This window comes from Dermacentor silvarum, chromosome 1 (assembly GCF_013339745.2).
Source record: "Dermacentor silvarum isolate Dsil-2018 chromosome 1, BIME_Dsil_1.4, whole genome shotgun sequence".
In the NCBI taxonomy this organism is placed as follows: Eukaryota; Metazoa; Arthropoda; class Arachnida; order Ixodida; family Ixodidae; genus Dermacentor; species Dermacentor silvarum.
Window position 1 is genome coordinate 180935178 of NC_051154.1, and position 20883 is coordinate 180956060.

Consider the following 20883-nt stretch of genomic DNA (forward strand, 5'->3'; position numbering starts at 1 on the left):
CTTGCGAGATAGCGCTATCTTTTAGATTATTTCCTCAGCTTTTTTTTGCGTGTTTTTCACTAGTTCCATGGCCTTATCTTAATTGCTGCGCGCGATGCCGGCAACGAAGCTCAAGACAGTGCAGTTGTTCGGTGCGCGGAATCGCGCTATGCGGCTTGTACGAGCATCGAACGTCCGATCTTCTGCTGCCAGCGCCGACTGCGTAGAAGCGACGGAACTGTGCTGTCGGCTGTCGCCAGTTGAGAATCCCGACTCATTGAGTGTGCCTCGAGCCGCAAGCACACCGAGTGTTTCTGAGATCGCCGGACCTAGCTTGTGTTCTGAACCGGTGCCATCGAGCATGAGCGGATCGTCGACCATTCATCTGCGGACGCGTTTTCTGACTAAAGAAGAGATCGACACAAATGCAAAACATCGTGATGCCATTCGCGTTGAACTCAGCTCTATGCCAGCAACCCGGAGGAAATTTGAACTAATGGAGCCGGCTCTTACACCTGCAGTTACACCTACAAGTGAGGGCGAACATTTTTCTCTCGTTCAGATGGACGTTCTTAGCAGCTCCACTCTCTCCTCTGGTCCTTGATGCCAAAAGATCAGCACGCATCCTCGATTGCCATAGAAACAGCACTGCATGACTCGATGCTACACTACAATGCCGGCTGCTGCAAAGCGACTGAAGTGATTTCAGTCTCTGTTGGACTCCAGCCAGGACACCTAGCCATCCAGCGAGCTCTTGAAAAAGATGCTCAACGCCTTAAAAAAAAAAAAAAAGAGAAGATGGAAGCAAGGCGGAACAAGAAAAGAGTACACAAGGACCCTTCAAGCTACTCTGCAGGAGCTTTCTATTAAAAACACGTGTTCAACTTTCAAAGCCTGTTTTCTCAGAATAAGATTTTTTCGCTAGTAGTGGTGCTGAGGAACACGGTATCTCAAGAACCGCTCTTCAGATTTGTGTTCCATCTTTTCTGTTCCTGAATGACTTTGCCAGGGGGTAACAAGCTTCTTTTTTTTTTGAAAGCTGGTGTAGTTAATTTATAATAAGCCATTAATGTTTGATGAATGTGGTCATCACTGGCTTACATCAAAATCAAAGTTGTGTTAAAATTTTTTGGAGAGGAAATTAAGAAAAAGGGCTTTGTAGCCCCTTAGGATATCTATCAAGGGATCATCACAGTGAATTTCAGCTTCCTACTATGTCCTGAGATTTCTCCAGGCTCTTTCTCAGGCAGACACATGAACCACCTAGTTAGACCTCAATAACTAATCAAGACAGCTTCATGAAACTTTGCAGTTCTTATTAGTTTGGTGTTGTGAACATACCCTGAAAGTTTCATCCAGATATCCTAAAAATAAAGTTTGGTCTCCAGGGTAGCGTCCCCCCTCAAAAGTTCACTCATCGTTATATGTGGACTCCACTGTGTTACTACCGAAACGCCCCACTTCAAGTTCTAGTCAGACACGGTAGTGCCTTCATCAATGCGGTCGTTTAAGGGGGGACGTGGGTTCTAAACACTTTTTCTTTAGTTTTCATTCTATCTGAACTAAACTTCACTGTTTAATCAATTTTTCACGCCGATTTCAAATTTATAATTAGTTTTTTGATAGCTACTCTAGTTCAGAAAGTTAAAATCCGAAAATAAATTTTATGAGTACTTCTTACGGGGCTTTTTGGCAATTTCTCCTTGTCAGACAAGAAGAGCATGACTTTAATGCCAAAGACTTGCTCTAGGGTGTGATGCTATTTTTATTTGTTTGAAAGCATTCTAAAGGTAAGAAAGGAGACCAACACTGACTATGAATATATTTTTCTTATTTTCTCTCATTGTTACTTTTGATTGTAATTTATAAAATGATCCTAGAGTAACAGAAATACCATCACCCCTTAGATCATTTCATTACATATACAGTGATACCAAACTTGTTATTGTCACTCCACAACATCATAGAAAAAAGCCCCGTAAGACCGAGTGCGGTGTGTAAAAACATCGAACTGAGAAAAACGCATTTGAAGTTTAGACAGCTGCAACTTTTTCTGGAATCCAGCAACAGCAATATTAATGACATCATTTTGTAGCTCTATTCTTCACGAGAATGACTATACTAAATATATGACTGTACCCTGCCAGAAAACTGGGAAAAGCTTGTCATAAAGCCATGTACTGCCCCTAAACCAGCATGAGAAACTACATTTACCACTTCATGTGCCCGTTCCAGTGGCCTGCAAGCTAAATGAATACAAAAATTGTATAATAAAGTAGCCTTTCCATACACAAATAAACTTACACAATGTTCAAGTCAAAAGCACGCCCTTATGGAATATTTATTGAATGACCAAAATTGATTATTGTCATTCAACAACACTTCGCTCTATCTACAGCATGCCAGGGCTGTATATGCAGGGTTCTTTGCTGGCTTGTGCGGTTTTGAAAGCCTAGCCTTGGTAGCACTACTGTCTAGATGCTCATTTTGCGACTTCCGAAGCTTTTGCGACTAGCAGCTTGAATTTCCACTCCGTTGCGCACTATGATACCAGACACTCATTCAAGATCGCCGCACTTCTCGATCGCTCTGCTGAGTCGACTCGCCCACTGAATAGTATGCTGTATCAACGCAGTCTTGGATGCCGCTGGACGTGCTGGCTGACGATCCGATGACATCAGATCAGCTATGCCCAGCAGAATCAATGGCAGCGTTAATGTGTCGCTTTGGACGCAACAGGTGGTTCCGGCTGTTCAGGCAGCGCGCTGAATAGTACGCCGTATCAACGCGGTTTTGTGCTGAATAGTATGCCATATCAACACAGTCTTGGGTGCCGCTGGACGCACTGGCTGACGATCCGAAGACATCAGATGGGGCCGTAGCTATGCCCAGTAGAATCAACAGCGACGTTAGATGTGCCACTTCGGACGCGGTGGTTCCGGCCGTTCTGGTAACGTGCCTTCGTCCGCGATCTTCAGCCGTGTGTTCCATGGACGTTTTCATTTCTTTCCGTAAGATTAATGCGTTATCTTTAGATGAGCGCAAGACGAAAAGACCGCGTGAACACAAGCATAGCAGACGACTACGAGAAACCGGGAGCAATGGAGGACTGATATGGCGGCGCACACAAAACAAAAATAAAAAGCAAAATGGCCACCTCGGTGGCCGCGCCAGCCAATCCCGGGAGGCGAAACAGGGGATCGCCTTGCGCGTGCTCCGCCCAATCAGACGCCCGGAACCACCCTTCAGAAAAGTGGCGAGAGCGGTTTGAGCTGGCGCAAAATGCTCACGAGGAAAACAGCTAGAAAACAAACCCAAGATGGTGGTGGTCGACTGGCGGCTGTGCCTGCAAGAAGTTCGAACAAATTTTGCCTGCCGCAGGCCACGTCCCCCTTAAGGGGGGACATGGGTTGTGGAGATTATGTCCTGCATCTTATGGCCAATTCTGATGAAAATAATCAGGCTTGCTTAGTTTTTCGTGCTGATTTCAAATATGCAATTATTTTTTTTGTAGGTCCATTTGTTCAGAAGATACACAAATCTGTCACTCTATTGTTTCAGGAGACAATGGAAAAAGAACTGCTCAGTAGAAAGTGAATATTATTTCATAGCTAGATACTATAATATGCAACAAATGCAATGCTGCAAAAAAGTTTTCAAATTAAATAATAATTAGCCATTTTGCAGGTGATCAAATTTATTTCCTTGTCCTATGGATACCACAACAAAAGAAAATTAATAAAATAAAAATATACATGTGCCGAAATTTGAAATTCTGCTCTCAGCACTTTGTAATATGCTGATTAGGCTTTCTGCTAAGGAAAGAATTATTGCTCTAGCTGTTCTAGATTATGAGATATCGCTCCGACAATCTGGTGAAGTCACCCAAAAACAAGTTTTGAGAAAAGTGAGAAAACATGCAAAACCTTTTTATTTGCAAATTTATAGCTGGAACAGCTCAGTAGGCACCAGACATGTAGTCCTGCTGACTTCCAGCCCCTGTGTGCCGCTTTTTCGGGGACTGGCGCAAGTTTTCTGTTGCTTTGCCCACGTTCAGTTCGGCGTAAAGTTCGCGAATCGACCGCGTGCAGTCGCTCGTCAGATTACGCGCTGCGCGATCGGCCGCGGGCGTCAGCTTCGCCTTCACGTAGCTCTGCCACGTTTTCGTGTGAAGAGCCCGACGGCTGATGTCCATCAACGAGAAAATGTCATTGAATGCGGTCTGTCGGTTGCCCGTTGCCTGCATGGCACGCCTAGCCAAAACGTTCACAGCAAAGGAGTTCATTCGCTCGGCACTATCAACGCGCGGCGAGCTCCACACCGACGTAGTCTCTCCACAGTTTGCGCACATAAAACGCAGCTTCACAGCGAGTCCGTATTCCCGCTCGTCTCGGACGATTTCGAAAGCACCACTGCAGTTTTGCACGTCGCAAACGTTAATAAAGTGTTCACTGCACTCAAATCCACAATTGTAAACGTAGTCCCATCAGCCGGGCGAAGTGCATCGTCGGTACTGTCACCCACGAACTCGCGTTTCCTCTTCGTCGCTGAAGATAACGCCGATAGATTCGCTTTGGCTTTCGCCGCTTCCTCCTTCAGCTCGGAGGGTTGCCGGTAGATCGTATCTTGCCGCGAGTGAAGGTCGAAGGCTTGGCGGCAGACGGACTCTGAATCGCAGCAGCCGCTGCGGTCGTTAGGCCTACCGTTGCTGCATCGACGATTTGGGCATCAAACGCTGAGGTTGTGGCGTCCTGGTCGTTTTGCGGCGTCGAGTAGCGCACTTTGCAGTTTTCGATGAGCATCCGTCGCACTTTTTTAGCACGAAACTTGTGCCGCGTGCGAAATTTGCGCACAGTTTTCGACAACGCGCCACGCTTTCTCGCTGACACTGGGGCAAGATGGCGCGTCTCCAAGCGCGCAGCAGACGATGGTCATGCCATTCCGCCAATTGGGAGGCAAGCTCAAGTCACGTGCGCCAAGTGTCGAATAGGAGAGCGTTTTAGTACCTTTTTTTGGCGCGCAGTCTTTAAGTGGCCAATAGCTGAATGGGGCCCGTTCTGGCGGGAATTTGAAGGCAAAAAGCGGCTCTTTCAAACGAGACCAAGATGTCCGCGCTAGCACACGTGGAAGAGCAGGCGCACGTTTCGGAAAATGTGCCGTTTCAGCGTCAGTTTAGCCTGAAATTCAGCTAGTACATGTCGTATAAGGCATCATTGCGGCTAAAATATTCACATTATCGGTATGAAATTAACAATATAGGTGCAATAATAGCTGTACATTCCAACAATGCAATTTAAAAAAAATAGAGTTTTTTCGCGATTTTTGGTCGCCACAACCCGTGTCCCCCCTTAAGGGGGGACGTGGCCTTCCATAACAACTTCCTTATTTCTTCGTGGATTTTAATGAAAATTGGCAGACTTATCAGCAATGTTTGTGATAATACAGTATAAATTTCATAAAGATATCTTAAAAAATTTAATATGTATAATATTTTTCTCCTTCTGGCCTTGTTCCAGGCCTGAATCACTTAAAAAATATGATAGGACACTTGTGCAAAGCACTGCATTCTAAGATGAATGGTTGAGGTCGTGACATTTTTAGATTTTTATTTGCAATGCAATTTTTTTTCGTTCTCATTTTTTAAGAGGTGACTGCACCACAGGCGTTTAGGCTGTGGGCAAATAGCCGAATCGTTAATAGTAGTAAAGTCAAACTGCAAAAGCAAGAGTGCATTGCCCTGGACAGTACATCCAGGAATACACTGGAAAAAACGGAACCGAAATAGACCTACTGGTCACGAAGAAATATGTGCTTTTAAAAAAATCGATTTTTTGGTCATTTTTCGCGATACGAAAGCCAAGTCCCTCCTTAAGTGATACATTTCAAATGGGCGTACTTTAGGAAAGCAGAATGTTAAAGTTACTCAAAGCTAAGCGTTTGTTGTCTACGCCTTGTAAACACTGCACAGATATGGCAAAAATAAGTTGCGTACACAAACAAGTATGCCGTTACTGAAGGTTTTAAGCACTGTGTTTACCCAGTTTAAATAATTGCTAAGAGCAGCACAAACTGGCAGATTCTGATGAGGGGATTACTTACGCATGTGGGCCTTGTCTTTGCTCATGGCCTTGACAGCTTCCTCATGCGTGGCAAACTCAACGTCACATTCACCTGATGGGCGACCACTGTCTTCATAAATCAGGTGCACATTAATTGGATTCATTGGCTGAAAAAACTGCAAGGAAAAAATTTTTCTTTTCAACTTAATGATTGTAACTAATGTGACAATTTTAAACGTACCGTACTTACTTGAACCTAATGCGCACTTTTTTTCCGATAAAATTGGTCCAAAAATGCCTGCGCGTTAAAATCAAGTACAACCCTAAATTTGCGCTACCATATCGCCATCGGCATTTCAATATGGCCGCCTCCTACACACTTCGAGCCTAGCTTCAGTAGCTTCGACCATGTGCTGTAGTACGTGTGCTTAGGCATTAGTCTACCAATTTAGTTAAACAGGGAATGTTTGCAAGTTTATACAGCCGATAAAACTACTCTCCTTACTTCATATAGCTGTCTGCTAATTTGCTGTCGCAATCAATGCTTCGCCTTTCGGGTGAAACTGGGACTTTTCATCGCAAGTTTAGTGTATTGGGAGTAAATCTTGAGCGATGGTTGTATTTCTCCATGAAAGCATGAGGTGCGCGGTACTGTACAGTATTTTTTTGTCCTCTCTTTTGGTCATGGAAAACGGGTGCTCGTTACAATTGAGGGCGCGTTAGAATCGAGTAAATACGGTAATCAGCAATTTGTTGTGCTCGAGTTTAGAAGTTTACCTCAGCTGACCAAACATTTTCAACTGAGGTTTACTTGAAGCACTGGATTTTTGTTGCACCTGTAGCGAGTTCCTCATGTCAACAAAACATGAGGAGTGTCTGAAGGTGCTGTAATTTTACTACTAGGTCTAGAAGCCAACCCCCCCTCCCAAAATGTCCTCAAAATGTCCACTCACCTCAAAAATGTCCCGCTCAGTGGCCCGGAATGGTAGACCTCGCATGTGCACAAAGTGACCAGTGGCTGAGAAGCGAGCACCGCCACCAGAACCTCCTGAACAAAAAACAAGCGTTGTTCAAGTCAAATGCGGTAGTACTTTCAAGTTTTAAGCTCTGCACTGATTAGAGGGTGCATACACCTGGGCCCGTATTTTGTAGCGATGCCTTTCCGGTCAGTGGTCAGAGCAACGGGTCCGCTCACGTTATCAACGGGATCAGTCGGCCGTGAGCGGTGGATGATAAGACTAGTATAGAAAAAACCCCACAACGCATCGCTACAAAATACCGGCCCTAATACAGTCTAAAAAAAAAGTTTACATTCTAGGGTTTTATGCGCAGAATATCAATACTATAGGAGAGGCCATAGTGGGGGACAATTTTCACCACTTCTTTCACCTAAATCGATGCACTCAAGCGTTTTTACATTTTGCACCTATCGAAATGGGGCTACCCCTGCCGGGATCAAACCCACAACCGTGAGCTCAACAGTGCAACACCATAGCCACCAAGCTACTGCGGACTTGAATAAGACTGTCCCACAAGGACTTGACTATTTATTGAACTGAATGAACTTCTACTTTTTTTGGCAAGCCAGGGTTTCGTGGTATCTACAGTCTAACCATGAAGCGGAAAAAAAAAAAGAGCGAAAACTATATGGCACCTTGAGAATTTATTCTGGGGCATGAAAATATGGCACGCATGTAACACTCACCAAAGTCTCCATAGCCATCCTCTTCAACAAATCCTGCGAGGAATAAAACATATGTAGTTAGCTTGTACAATGGAATTCAGTTGAATAAATCCAAGCAAAAGTACATGAGATGTTCAAGCAAAGAAAGAAATGGTGAAGCAAGCAAAGCTGCTTGTGGAGTAGTGCACATAGAAAATTAGATATCTAACGCACACTTTTTTTTCGCTAAAACAGGTCCAAAAATCGCATGAGCGTTCGAATCGAGTACGACCCTAAATCTGTGTTACCATATTGCCGTCGGCATTTCAAAATGGCCGCCTCGCACGCGCGTAGAGCCTAGCTACACTCTAGCCTAGCTGCCGTAGCTTCCTCCATGTGCTGCACTACACGTGCTTAGGCATTAGTCTGTCTGTTCCTGCTTTCTGCGTCTGCTCTATCAGCATGAAGTGCCGAGTTCATCACGATGCCGCATTTAAAAGGAAAGTGATCATGTGTGCGGAGATGACAGAAATCAGGCCGCATCACGGGCGTTCGTAGAATCCAAAACTTGCGTGCGGGTAAAGCCCCTATATATAAAAAGTAGCGCCATTCTTAGATCTTGCCGCCACAGCGCTCACCTCGGCATTTCCTTCTCGCCCCCTGCCGTCTCCCCAGCCTCCTCCGCTCCCTCATTGGCCAATCCGTGTCACGTGGAAGCACACGTGCTTTTGTTTATTTGTTTCTTTCCAGCGCGCTCCGAGCGCCATTCTCGGGCCTTTGTGACATAAGTGCTGTACGCACAAACGTGTTAGGGACAAGAACTTCGATTGATGGCATGCTGCTGGGCCTTAAGTTGCCGCAACCGACAAGGCGAGGGCAAAAGGATTTTTTGTTTATCATCCGGCGAGTGCAAACGCTTGCTGCACACTTGGTATTTGCGCCGTCTCGCATTGTCGCGTTGCTACTTCCAAAACGACATTATTAAAGCCAGTTACTGACTGACGAAGCAAAATCGTGCCACAAAAACTTCTCCGCGGGGAGCGATCGAAGTTTTCCACGGATTTCCTCTGGTAGCGCGACAGTGGAACAGAGGAGGAGGGAAGTGGTTGGCGCTACTTTTTATATATAGGGACTTTAACGTGCGGGACTGGTGCAAACAGAAGGAGAGGATTTTCGCCAGCAAAGTAATGCGGAAGGGTTTCAGTGGACCGAAGCAGGATGTATTCTGTGACGATTCACTTCGGCGATACGATCGTCTTGGCCCTATCTTGAAAGCGATCTGCGACAGGGAAAGTCCGCCCTGCGTAGTGTTTTCACCGCTTATAGGTCGTGCTAAAGTGAGAGGCTGCTAGCACGAAGGTCAATTCGCTCGCTGCGCTTCGTCACTACAGCGTTTTGACAGAGAGTTGCCGCGGTCAATGAGCGAGATGTGTTCATATGCTTGTGCGCGCGTGACACCGTGCTTGTGAATTTATTTAGTAAGCGAATGTTTAAGTTTATACAGCTGATAAAACTGCTATCCTTACTTCGTATAGCGGTCTCCTAATTTGCTATCACATTCGATGCTTTGCCTTTCGGGCGGAACTGAGACTTTTTTTTATTCATTGCAACTTCAGTGCATCGGGAGTAAATGTTCGTTTTTCCAAATGAGAGAAAGTTCTATTTCTGTTAGAAAGCATGACGTGTGCGGTACTTCAAAGGATATTTTTTTGGTCACAGAAAAGCGTTACAATCGAGGGCGCGTTAGAATCAAGTAAATACGGTACTTTCATAACGAAACGTCATCGACGCACAAAAGTAACTGGAACGCCAATGCATCTCGAAACTGGTGTCATCCTGAGAATCCATTCCAAGTAGATCAGACATGGCGAACTCCATGGCTAGAATTTCAATATAGGCCATAAGACAATTAGTTACAAAACTTAATTACAGTAAAACCTTGTTAATACGTACCCGCTTATGACATGCTTACAGTTAAAATGTAGTTGCTACAGTTTCCCGGCCGAGGCCCCATTGAACCCAATGTGTTGACTGACCGCTTACGGTGTAGTGGCAATGTGTACCGGTAAGTGCGTACCATTTTATAACTAAGTCGCAGTATGGCGAACAACATATTGCGCCCCAAATGCGTCTTTCTTTTTCACTTTTGAAAAAGAAAACACGGATACCGCAATTCAATTGGTACTTGGAGGTACCGATTGATGCCATGCTGGGTGATGATTGGGCTTCCTCCTTTAGATCGGGTCACCAAATGCAAAGCTGTGACGAGGGCATTCGTCGAAATGAAGGCCTCATGGCGAGGTTGACTCGAGGTCTCTCAGAATTTGAGGACGCTGTTATCGCTGCAAGGCCTCCGCGGCGGGAACTAAAACTGGCGACTTTTGGTCCAACGCTTCGGAGTAAAGCAACCTGTGTACTGTGAACATTACTCACTACTTTTTTTCACTTTTGAAAGGTAAGTTACGGCTAATTCGTGGTTTTCGGTTAAGGCGTACAACCAGTTAGCACATATTTTTCCGATGTCCCGGCCAACTACGTATTAACAAGGTTTTACTGTAGTGAGTTTTTCTTAGTTATTCGATTATGCATTTCAATTCTTTGTGAAATTAATGCCTGCCTCGATGATGATGATCATTGTTTATTGGCGCAAGGGCCAGATGTGACCAAAGAGCGCCAAGAGGATGGTAATGGTTTGTTAGTGGTATATGAATAGTCAATTTTATGAACATTAGATGTGGCATGGCTGTAAAGGGGCCTAAAAACAGTCGCTGTAGAGTGCGTAAAATATATACGTAATAAGATCATGGCAATGACTAATGACGTGTACTATAGACATGAACAATACATTGCGAAAGAATGATATGACCTACAAAATATTACAGATCCAAGAATTGGCCAGAAGCACAAGTGCCTAAACAGAGCCCTTGAGACACAAGGGCCTGGAGGCATGTGCTATAAAAAACTATCACAGCAACATCCTCTGGAGAGAGGATGCGCTACGAACGTATTCGGCTAATAACATGTAGCACAACATCTTTAAAGAATGCGAGGACTGCCTTGGTGTTAAAGAGCGGTTATTTACCAATAAACATGGCGGGATGTAGAGGGACACAATAGCGATATGCTAGAGGAAAGTATTTCTTTCTTTCTCTTTCGGCTTCCCGACACTCCAGGAGGACGTGGAGGACGGTGAGCCTCTCGCCACATCTACCACAGGTTGGAGGGTCATCACCATTCAATAGAAAATTGTGAGTGCCATATGTGTGTCCTATTCTGAGACGACAGAATAGGACATCAGTTCGTCGTGTTTTAGTTGTACAGGGCCAGGACCCTAACTGTGGCTTAATCAAGTGGAGCTTATTATTTGCTTCAGCGTCCCACAAGCGTTTCCAGTGGCTTCGCAATTTCTTTTGCAGGAAGAGTTTCAAGTCTGTTACAGGAACAGCAGCTGTAGGGTTAATAGCGGGTGATGTGACTGATGTGGCCATTCGGTCGGCAAGAACATTGAACTCGATGCCTCTATGCCCAGGCACCCAGCATATAATGACATGCTGGTTACTTGAGTATGCTCTACAAAGAGCAGAATAGAGCTCAATGAAACAGGGTTTTTCTGTTTACAGGGTGACTTGAAGGCTTTTACGACGCTTTGGGAGTCTGTAAATACAATAGTTTTGTGAAGTTTTGATTTCTTTATATGCTTTACAGCTGACAATATTGCGTAGGCCTCAGCCGTAAAGATGCTTGTTTCGGGGTGGAGTACGCCGGATTCCGAGAAGGACGGACCGACGGCTGCATAAGATACTCCGACATGCAATTTAGAAGCGTCTGTGTAAAATTCTATGTACGAGTACTTGGACTGTAATTCTAGGAAATGCATTCGGAATAATGCCTGCCTCTTCGAATAGACCAGCTCATGAACTAAAATTGCGCTATCTGCCAGAGGCAATTTTTAAAAAAATTATGAAAGTGTTCGCTGAAACACCCAGCATGCACTAACTAGGCCTTCTAAATGTCCTTTTATTACATGTTCTATGTTCACGGACTTTGGTGTGATGATGCTGTTACCATGGTTAAAAAGTACCTATGCGCATTCTAGCACATTTCATGTTTACCACTATTGGTTGCAGCCTGGGAGTGTGCAACGCCTACTTTTAGTTTTTTTTTTTTCAGTTGAGCTATAGTTCAGCACAGCCCCGCAAACAAAAAAGTGCAGAAACGATGCACCGAGGTGAGAAACCTGCACTATGTGAACAAGGCAGCGAGTTCAAAAGGCTGCTGAAGAGTGTACACAAGCGAGACGTAAAGCTTTTAAGCTCAGAGGCCAGAGGTATGCCCCCATATCAGACACGCGAAAGAACAGCCAGCCCCCCTGTGTTTTGCGGTTGCAGTGGTTCGTCTTTTTTCTCAAGATTATGTCTGCATCAAAAAGTAGAGCAAATAAAAATAAAATAAAATCTTCATTTACAAGGCTTTTTTCTGCAGTGTAGTGGTTATCTGCAACTTTGTTTTTAACCAATCACGAAGGAGCGTGTGGTGATGATGCAGTCAACAGTGATGTAATGATTTGTTTGAGCGACTAAAATATTTCTATACTGGTGCTTTGACCTATGCTAAAACCATCTCCCTCAGTCTATGCAGCTTACAACATAAAGATGGCGACTTGAACAGTGCTTGAGGGCCTTTTGAAGCATCCTGGCACACAGCTCGTAAAGCCAACCATTGTTGAGCATGAATGAATGTAGATTCACTCAATAGAAAAGCCTGATGTCATGCGGAAATGCCAATACAAACGGTGCGAAAGCAGACCAGCGGTGACAAGGAATACAAATCACTTTGTGGGGCTGCCACAGTGGCAGTGTAGTGAAATTGCTCATGATATTGGTCTATTGGCAACAGCCGTACCGCACGAAAACAAAGGAACCGGTTTGTCAAAAAAAGGCAAGGGAAGGCAGCAGCCTGAACTTGAATTTTCGTAAAGATGAATCAACCATTTTTGTGGCTTTGCACTAGCGAATCATCACAACTCCCCTAAATCACGCGAGAGTAGCTAGAATATCAGTTAGCCTTATACACTGATGTTATGTAAATGGGAACGGAGCCGCAGAGATGTTAAAGGATGTTGAATTAGCAATGAGGAAGGTGCAAACTCCGTATACCGTAGTAATGGGCGACTTCAATGCAAAAGTGGGGAAAAAGCAGGCTGGCGAGCAAGCAATTGGCAACTACGGCATCGATTCTAGGAACACTAGCGGAGAGATGTTGGTAGAATTCGCAGAAAGGAATAGGCTCCGAATAATGAATACCTTCTTCAGGAAGCGTCCTCGATTCCTTCCGTAACGTTTCTGATTCTGTCCAATTCCGCCATCGCCGCGTCCACACGCTTACAAAAGTTCAGGATATCTTCGATGTGGCTAGTGAAGGACTCTCCCGGCTGTTGGGCTATGGTCACTGCACTTTATCCTACCTAACACTTCTACATCCTGCACTATGCTGGGATCGGCAGAGAGTATGAAATCTATTTCATTCGTTGTCTCTCCATGGAACAATTAAGCATCCTTTAAAATCTGGACATTTGATAGATTATAATGTCTTAATTAAATGAACTACTGGAATGGCTGCTTCGTAATTTAAAAAAAGAATAAAGATGCATGCGACGTTGGCCAATGGCATTAATTAGGCCTGTAAGCTTTCGCAGCCATTAAGATGTTTTACTTCGTTTTATCGTAGGCTTGTCGCTGATCCTTCACATAAGTCTATTTGTATCTCATTAACTGTAGTGACATTGCTTGTGATATCGGTCTATTGGCGGCAGCCGTACGGCACGAAAACTAAGGAACTGTTTTGCCAACAAAGGCGAGAGAAGGCAGATGCCTGAACATCATTTTTGTAAAGATGAAGCCACCATCTTTGTGGCTTTGCACCAGCGAATCATCATCACAACCCCCCCCCCCCCCCAAATCACGCGAGGGCAGCTAGAATATCAGTTACCATTATACATTGATGTTATGTAATGGGAACGGAGCCGCAGAGATGTTAAATTGCGGTTGAAAATTCTTGTGAAAACATCGGACTGTGCCTATCTTAAAATTTGATCAAAAAAAAAAAAAAAAAAAGTCGGCAAAGCGGAACACAGGAGTTTTGTTAATCGTGGCGATTAACTCGGGTAACAGAGTCCTCTGAAAAATGAAAGCAAAGGCCAACAGTTGAGTATAAAAACTCACCACGGAAGTTGCGCCCCCCGCGGCCCATGCCATAGCGTGATGGACCGCCACCAAAGCGCTCAGTTCTGTCATAGGGTCCTGGTCTGGCAGTGCCCATTGGACGCATCATCTTGGGCACACCCATGCCAACTGCTGAGCGAATTTCCTGCAGGCTGCTTTTGAAGATTTCTATGTACCTATAAGGGGGACAAAGACAAGTTGGCCACAAAACCAGGCCATTGACATAAGTGATTGTTGTTGCACTTACATATTCCCTGGAGCATTCAGAGTATGACACAAAGCCAAATAAAATTGCACAGACTATTGTTGCACACGAAAGTGGGCCAGTCTTTTCTAAGCCATGTTTGAAAGCTGGCATTTTTTAAAAAACCTATGTTCGCTTACTAGTGCACAGGGCCAGAAATATGCAGGCACAACCCTGCCATGACTAGGATTATCCGAAGGACTAAGTAGAATTGCATACCTATGTACTTCAAAAACCAGTGAGCAGGACATTTGACAAAACAATGAAAAACCAGGAAATTAACATCAAATAGAAACTGCTGACCCATACCCACAGCCAAAATCACTAATTCATGACTGGCAATGCCAACCAGCCTCGAGGGCATTTTGGCGTTATTCTATCACACCTGTTTCTCACGTATGAATTATTAAAAATACACATGTAGTGCACCGAACAATCTCTTGTGGAACAAAGCTGTACATTTTTCATTTTGAAAACAAAGATTTTACTTCAGTACAATTTCCATAGCAGTTCTTAAACCTTCAATCGAACATATTTTACTAATCCACAGACCCCTCTCAATATTCCACTTTCATTCAATGCTCTAACGCCACCTCCAAGGCAAAAACTAGCTGTATACAGTTGCCTGGAAAATGGAACTTTTTAATTCGGACCAATGTACACATATGGAAAACATGTACAGGCTGTGTGTGTCACTCTCAGACACATAAAACACACCTCTTAACAAGACACACTATCTACAATAAAAAACAGTAATGTAGTTAGCTGCCTGTGGGGAAGGAGTTGTTACTATTGATTAATACAAGGTGAATTAATAAACTTGTGTATTTAGAATGTTGTGAATCATCCTGAAATATATCGAACTGAGTTCGATATATTTTCTTCTTTCTATGCTATGAACAGATGCAAGAAGATCCATAGAACTACTTGTATGCTGTATTAAGAATTGCATACGTCTTATCTCTTAGTGGCTTAATGGCAGGGCAGCTGTCTTAGCCGACGCTACATGCTTAGAACTTACAGGTTACATGCAATGCAGGAATTTGAAGGCATATAGTAGCAAGACTCTACTATCTAATTCTCTCTATCAGAAACAGTGCAAACAATAAGCAGTGTTATGTAAAACTGACTGCAACTAAAATGTGGCGTCCATCGCTGGGAGTAGCCCTCTTGCTACCATGGGCTAAAGTTAAAGCATGGTGGAGACAAAGCTCAGTATTTCTAGCAAAACAATGTTTCAGTGGGCAAGTAATGAAGCTTTAAATTTGTTTCTTCACTACAAGAGGTGCAGTGAAAACATGTGCAGAAGATGCATAGCCAAAAATAAGCATGGCCTCAATAACCATAAGAACTAGCACCATTCACTATGCAATCACACCTATTTCATACCTGCCAAATCACCAATCTGAGAAATAGGGTGACTGGTTAAATTGGAGCAATCATCAAAGAGGAACAAATGGCGTCAAAAATAACACCATTTGACAACTTGAACATGGCTATCTTTGAATGACTACCAGTCAATCTTTACTGTGTACTAGCATCAGAAAAATTGATTGTCAAATAACAAAGGAGATATGAAAAGATGAAATGTCAACCTGATGGTCATAATGAAATTGCGATACTACCAGACTGTCAGTCAGTGAGCACAGTAGCATCAAAAGCCATAAGCCACCTCAGCACAGAAATGCAGTATTAGACATGCCCTTCGAGATTGTCAGCGACATACATTCGAAGCCCCTAGAATAATTGAAGTAACGCCATCTTATCCATTGCGCCTTTTCCTCCTCCCTGAACAGCACGAACAGTGCTACCTAGAGCTCCAGCTGAGAGAGTATCATATTTGCACAATTCCAATGCACGCCCAACTTTCGTGACCTTTAAGTTAGAAAACAAAAGAGCACCTGAATATATTATGCAGTTAATATATAAAAGAAAGACATGGTATGTCCCCACGTTGTCGATCAGAAAAATATGAGACGTGCAAGTTTTACAGAATTTACACTTTTATTTTTAAACAAGCTTTGATAATGGAAGCGGTGCGTGGCATCACCATTAGCATTTCATTGGTCACTGATACCAAGCAAACAAGTCAGTATTCACGAGCTATCACTTTCATAAGATTTTACGTGAGCCATCATCAGACTTGTCAAAATATGCGACCAACAGTGTTCCTGGCACTCTGCACAGATAGCAAACTTGGCGTGATGCCAGACACGTTGGTAGTAGTGTACGCTGACGCATTTGGTGCAGACTCACGGGAAATTTTGCAAGTGATAGTACCTCCGAAAGTGATCATAGTAGAGCACAAAATAAATCCACAACAGCCTTCAACAAAACATGCTCTGCCACGGTCTCGTCATGGCAATGACGCTGCGTTTGACAGCAGGCTGTTGCCAATGGTGCAAACAGTTTTGATTTCGTATCCGGCTATGTGCAAAAAATTTTCAGATTGTGTACAGAGAAAAAAAAAAAAAAAGGTCCACGGTAGATACGTGAAAATGTGGTAGTTCCCTTATTATTCTTGTGAGCACACTGTGCCACATCAACCATTCATTTGTTCTCTTGAGCTTCACCATACTGGAGAAAGGGTAAGACTGGCCCTCTATTGTCACTTCTCTCGGAATGCAGAACACCCATTTCAACCCATTATCCTGTCAAATGCTTTTTGGAGATAGTCACGGTGTCTTGAGACCACTGCATCGAGTTGACTTGCGCACAGATCAGTAAGTACGAAGGAGATGTGCACGTTCGACATGGTGATTGCTGTAACACAAATCCAGCTACCAATGGAACGTGCGAGAGAGGAGGCGAAGAAGGTTAGGAATGGCTCTAAAGTTATTTTAGTGACTTTGAGCAAGTGTGAAGCCCTAGATCTTGGAAGCAATTAATTAAGGCGCATATCTATAGCAACGCATTTGGCAAGCACTGCAATTGATACACCTGTAGTAGCATGGAGCACAATTGCATTGAGACTAGACTGTTTAAGCTGCACCAAATTTTTGAAGTTACAGACAATAAAGTTAGTTGCCATGAAAGTGTCCGGACTGGCAGCCACTAGATAAGGGCAGTGATGCTACCGGCCCATACCTTACTCATTTAGGTTAAGCCTTTGCAACTAATGCTTATCAATCAGCAAAGAAATCCTTACATGTGCACCAAGACAAACATAGCAGGAATCGGCTACAACAAGAAATGTCAAGCAAGTGATCAGTAAATCCACACCCACCTATCTATGCACTAAAATTAAACCACATTTTAACAAAATGCACAAAAGCAAAAATGCGAGTGAATGGAAGCACACTACACACACATACCACCTGCTTCGCCAGTACAGTAGGAATGCAGTCGACTTGCATCAATTCAACCCTGACGGGACTGACTAAACTGACCGAATTATCCAGCTGTTTGAATTAAACAAGATGCCGTAAAGACTCCAGACACTGCTGATTCATAAGGCATAACACCTCCGAATCAGCGCCAACTTTCTATGTGTTCAAAGTAAAAAAAACTTGCATAGAAATGACAAAGCTTCGAACCAAAATAGATATGCAATGCACACCAGTTTTTTTAGAATGGTGGCCAGTTTTATAAAGTCAGCTTCACCGCAACACAGTCAAGTTATGCAATAAAGCGTACAAATGCCGCAAAGACAGTTTGTGGCCCAATTTCCTTGGAAAACAAGGTGCCCATTAGAATAGGGTAAATAATGCAATTGGACATTGTGAGATACCGTCATTGCTTGAAAATCATCTTAGGGTGGGCTGGAAATACCGTATTTATTCGTATCTAGGCCAACAGTTTTTTTTCAAATAATCATATACGAAATTATAGGGTCGGCTTAAGTTCGAGGATTTTTACAAACGCGCCAGTTTTTAGCTTTAACCAATAAATATGGTGCATAGTCAGCGCCATCTAGAAAAGTCAGTATCGCAGAGCCACTGCTAGCCGCGCCAGTAGCCAACTGAAGTACACGAGGAACGTCGTCATTTTGACCATCGCCGTACGGTAGTACCGGTATGGTGCAGCATCGGCGCGCGGTGTGGCGTCATCTAATGGCGCCAAACGGGCGATGCCACTATAGTGCTGCTTTCTAACGAATACTGTATTAATCGAATCTAACGCGCACTTTTAACACGACCCTAAATCTGCGTCGGCATTTCAAAATGGCCGCCTCGCACATGCGTCGAGCCTGGCTACTCTCTAGCCTAGCTACCGTAGCATGCCGTAGCTTCCTCCATGCTCTGCAGTACACGTGCTTAGGCAAAAGTCTGTCTGTCTTCACATTCTCTGCATCTGCTCTATCAGCATGAAGTGCCAAGTTCATCATGATGTCGCATTTAAAAGGAAAGTGATCATGTGTGCGGAGGCGGACGCAAATCGGGCCGCATTACGAGCGTTCGGAGAATCCGAAACTTGCGAGAGGGACTGGCGCAAACTTTCGCCAGCAAGGCAATGCGGAACAATTTCAGTGGACCAAAGCAGGACGTAATCTGCAACGATCCACTTCAGCGATTCGATCGCCTTGGCCCTATCTTGAAAGCAATCTGGGACAGGGAAAGTCCGCCGCACGCCGTTTTTTCACCTTGTTGAAGCGAGAGGCATGCTAGCACGAAGGCGCGCTTTGTCTCCAGCGTTTTGACAGTTTCCGCGGTCAACGAGCGAGATGCGTTCATGTTTGCTTGTGCACGTGACACCGCGCTTGTTCATTTATTTAGTAAGCGAATGTTTGCAACTTTATACGACCGATAAAACTGCAATCCTTACTTCGTACAGCAGTCTACTAATTTGCTATCGCATTCAATGCATCGCCTTTCGTGCGAAACTGCGACTTTTTTTATTCATCGCAACTTCAGTGAATTCTGAGGAAATCTGTTTTTCAGTGCAATCTGCAGGAAATCTGTTTTTCCAAATGACAGAAAGTGGTATTTCTGTTTGAAAGCATGAGATGCGCGGTACTGTAAAGGACTTTTTTTCCCATCACGGAAAACGTGTGCGCGTTACAATCGAGGGCGCGTGAGAATCGAATAAATACGGTAGTTGTGCTAGCCGTAGAGGCATCGTCAAACGTTCAAGCCGGGCGGAACTTTGGCATCGATAAGAAAAACGTCGTTGGAGGGGGCCACGGGAGATGCTTCTTGCGTGTGCCGCAATGAGGATGGCTTTTACCCAGGAACATTGATTGTGCGCTCCTTCAAAAAGTGCAGCATCTCTAACGCGCTTGATGGTGCTGAATATAACGCACTGATTGAAGATTTCAGCAGTAAGGAAGATAGCGCGAGGATAGCAGCGAAGCGATGGTGACATACAATAAGCTCGGCATGTTCAAATTTAATAAATGCTGTCCTCGCTTTTTTGTTCGGCCTACATTCGAGGCAAGTTTTCTTTTTCTGGCTTCAAACTTTTGGGGGGTCGGCTTAGAATCAATCGGTGTCGGCCTAGATTCGAGCAAATACGGTAGGCAAATTTTTCAAGGAAGATTACATGTGTTCAATGCATTCACTGTTTCCTAAGCTCCGCCGAGACTGCGGGGATGCGCGATTAACGCGTTGCGTCCCCTGATGTTTTCCCCGCATCGCTCCCGTCTCCTATAATCCGGCTTTGACGCGTGGCTTTACGGCGGCGAGGGTCGGTGTGGGTTGCGGCGTATTATGCGAGATGGCGAGAGTGTTGCACTGCTAATGCCACCTAACGGCGGGCTTACTTGGGCGCAAAAGGAAGAAGGCACTTCCTCTTCGGCGTGGGATCGGTGAGCAATGCGGCCGTTCCGCACTTGCGCTAATCCATGCTTCGCGAGGCTAGGAACCCGCCACCGTTTGCGTGACCGTACACGTGAACGACTAGGTGATGGCGTCTAGCATGCGGGCAAACATACTCGCTCGATATCCGGTCGCAGCGAGTCCAACTTCCTCGATTTGTCGTGAGCGTATCAGCGTAAGATATTCACTCGCTATCCGGTCGCGGTGAATCGGACTTCCTCGATTTGTTGTGCGCTTATTAGTGTAGTAGTTCGGCTAGCGTGCAATAGTGTATGAAAGGAGCAATAAATGCCCTTTTGATTGTTTGCACTACTGTGTTGTCGTTCCTTTGTCCCAAGAGCACGTGTGAGACTCCACAAGACAGACGCAGCAACTAAAGGGGTCGTTCTGGTGTCACCATATGGGTCAGGCGCATGTCTGCGGACTGGTTCCCATTATCCAGCAAATGGCAGTTTTAGGATAGAAATAAGGAATGCTTAGGCTCATAGAAATGCACATGCACTAGCCAGAACCTGCAGTCGGGATCAAATTAACTGAAGTCTACTGATGTAAGAGATTCAGCAGCAGCGAGCACCAGCATATGTGTTGTAATCACCAACAATACAGTAAATGCATTATGCTACAGGGTTTGGGGTGGGGACTATATCTCAAAACTACTGCTAGCACGGGAATCACTAGTGATTCGGCACTATAGGATTTAGCATATTTCAGTGTATAATGAATTTTTTTTCCCAGAATTACCATTGGGACAACTTGTGTTTTTTGTTTTTAGGGTGTATTGGCTCTGGGCTCTATGTGTCAGTGGCGCGCAGCATGGCAATAGAGTAACGATCACTTGTTTCGCCTAGTAGAACTAAGTTCGATGCAAAGGCTGTGCATAGTAAAATAAAATGGCAATATTCTGATTGCCACGTACACCATCATTTGTCGAGGGCACAGATGACCTGGTGTGCATTGTAGC

The 20883-nt window shown here is 44.4% G+C and overlaps 1 protein-coding gene across 2 annotated transcripts in view; it reads right to left on the minus strand.

Moving 5' to 3' along the window:
* Positions 1-20883, minus strand: part of LOC119436483 (heterogeneous nuclear ribonucleoprotein H-like) — a 46941-nt gene that overhangs the window by 8844 nt on the left and 17214 nt on the right. For both annotated transcript variants that reach the window (XM_037703341.2, XM_037703340.2), the window contains exons 6-9: positions 13923-14098; positions 7744-7776; positions 6992-7086; positions 6079-6214 (exon numbers count right to left, since the gene is read on the minus strand). In XM_037703341.2, the coding sequence (XP_037559269.1) occupies positions 6079-6214; positions 6992-7086; positions 7744-7776; positions 13923-14098 (440 nt within the window). The remainder of the gene's footprint in view (positions 1-6078; positions 6215-6991; positions 7087-7743; positions 7777-13922; positions 14099-20883) is intronic.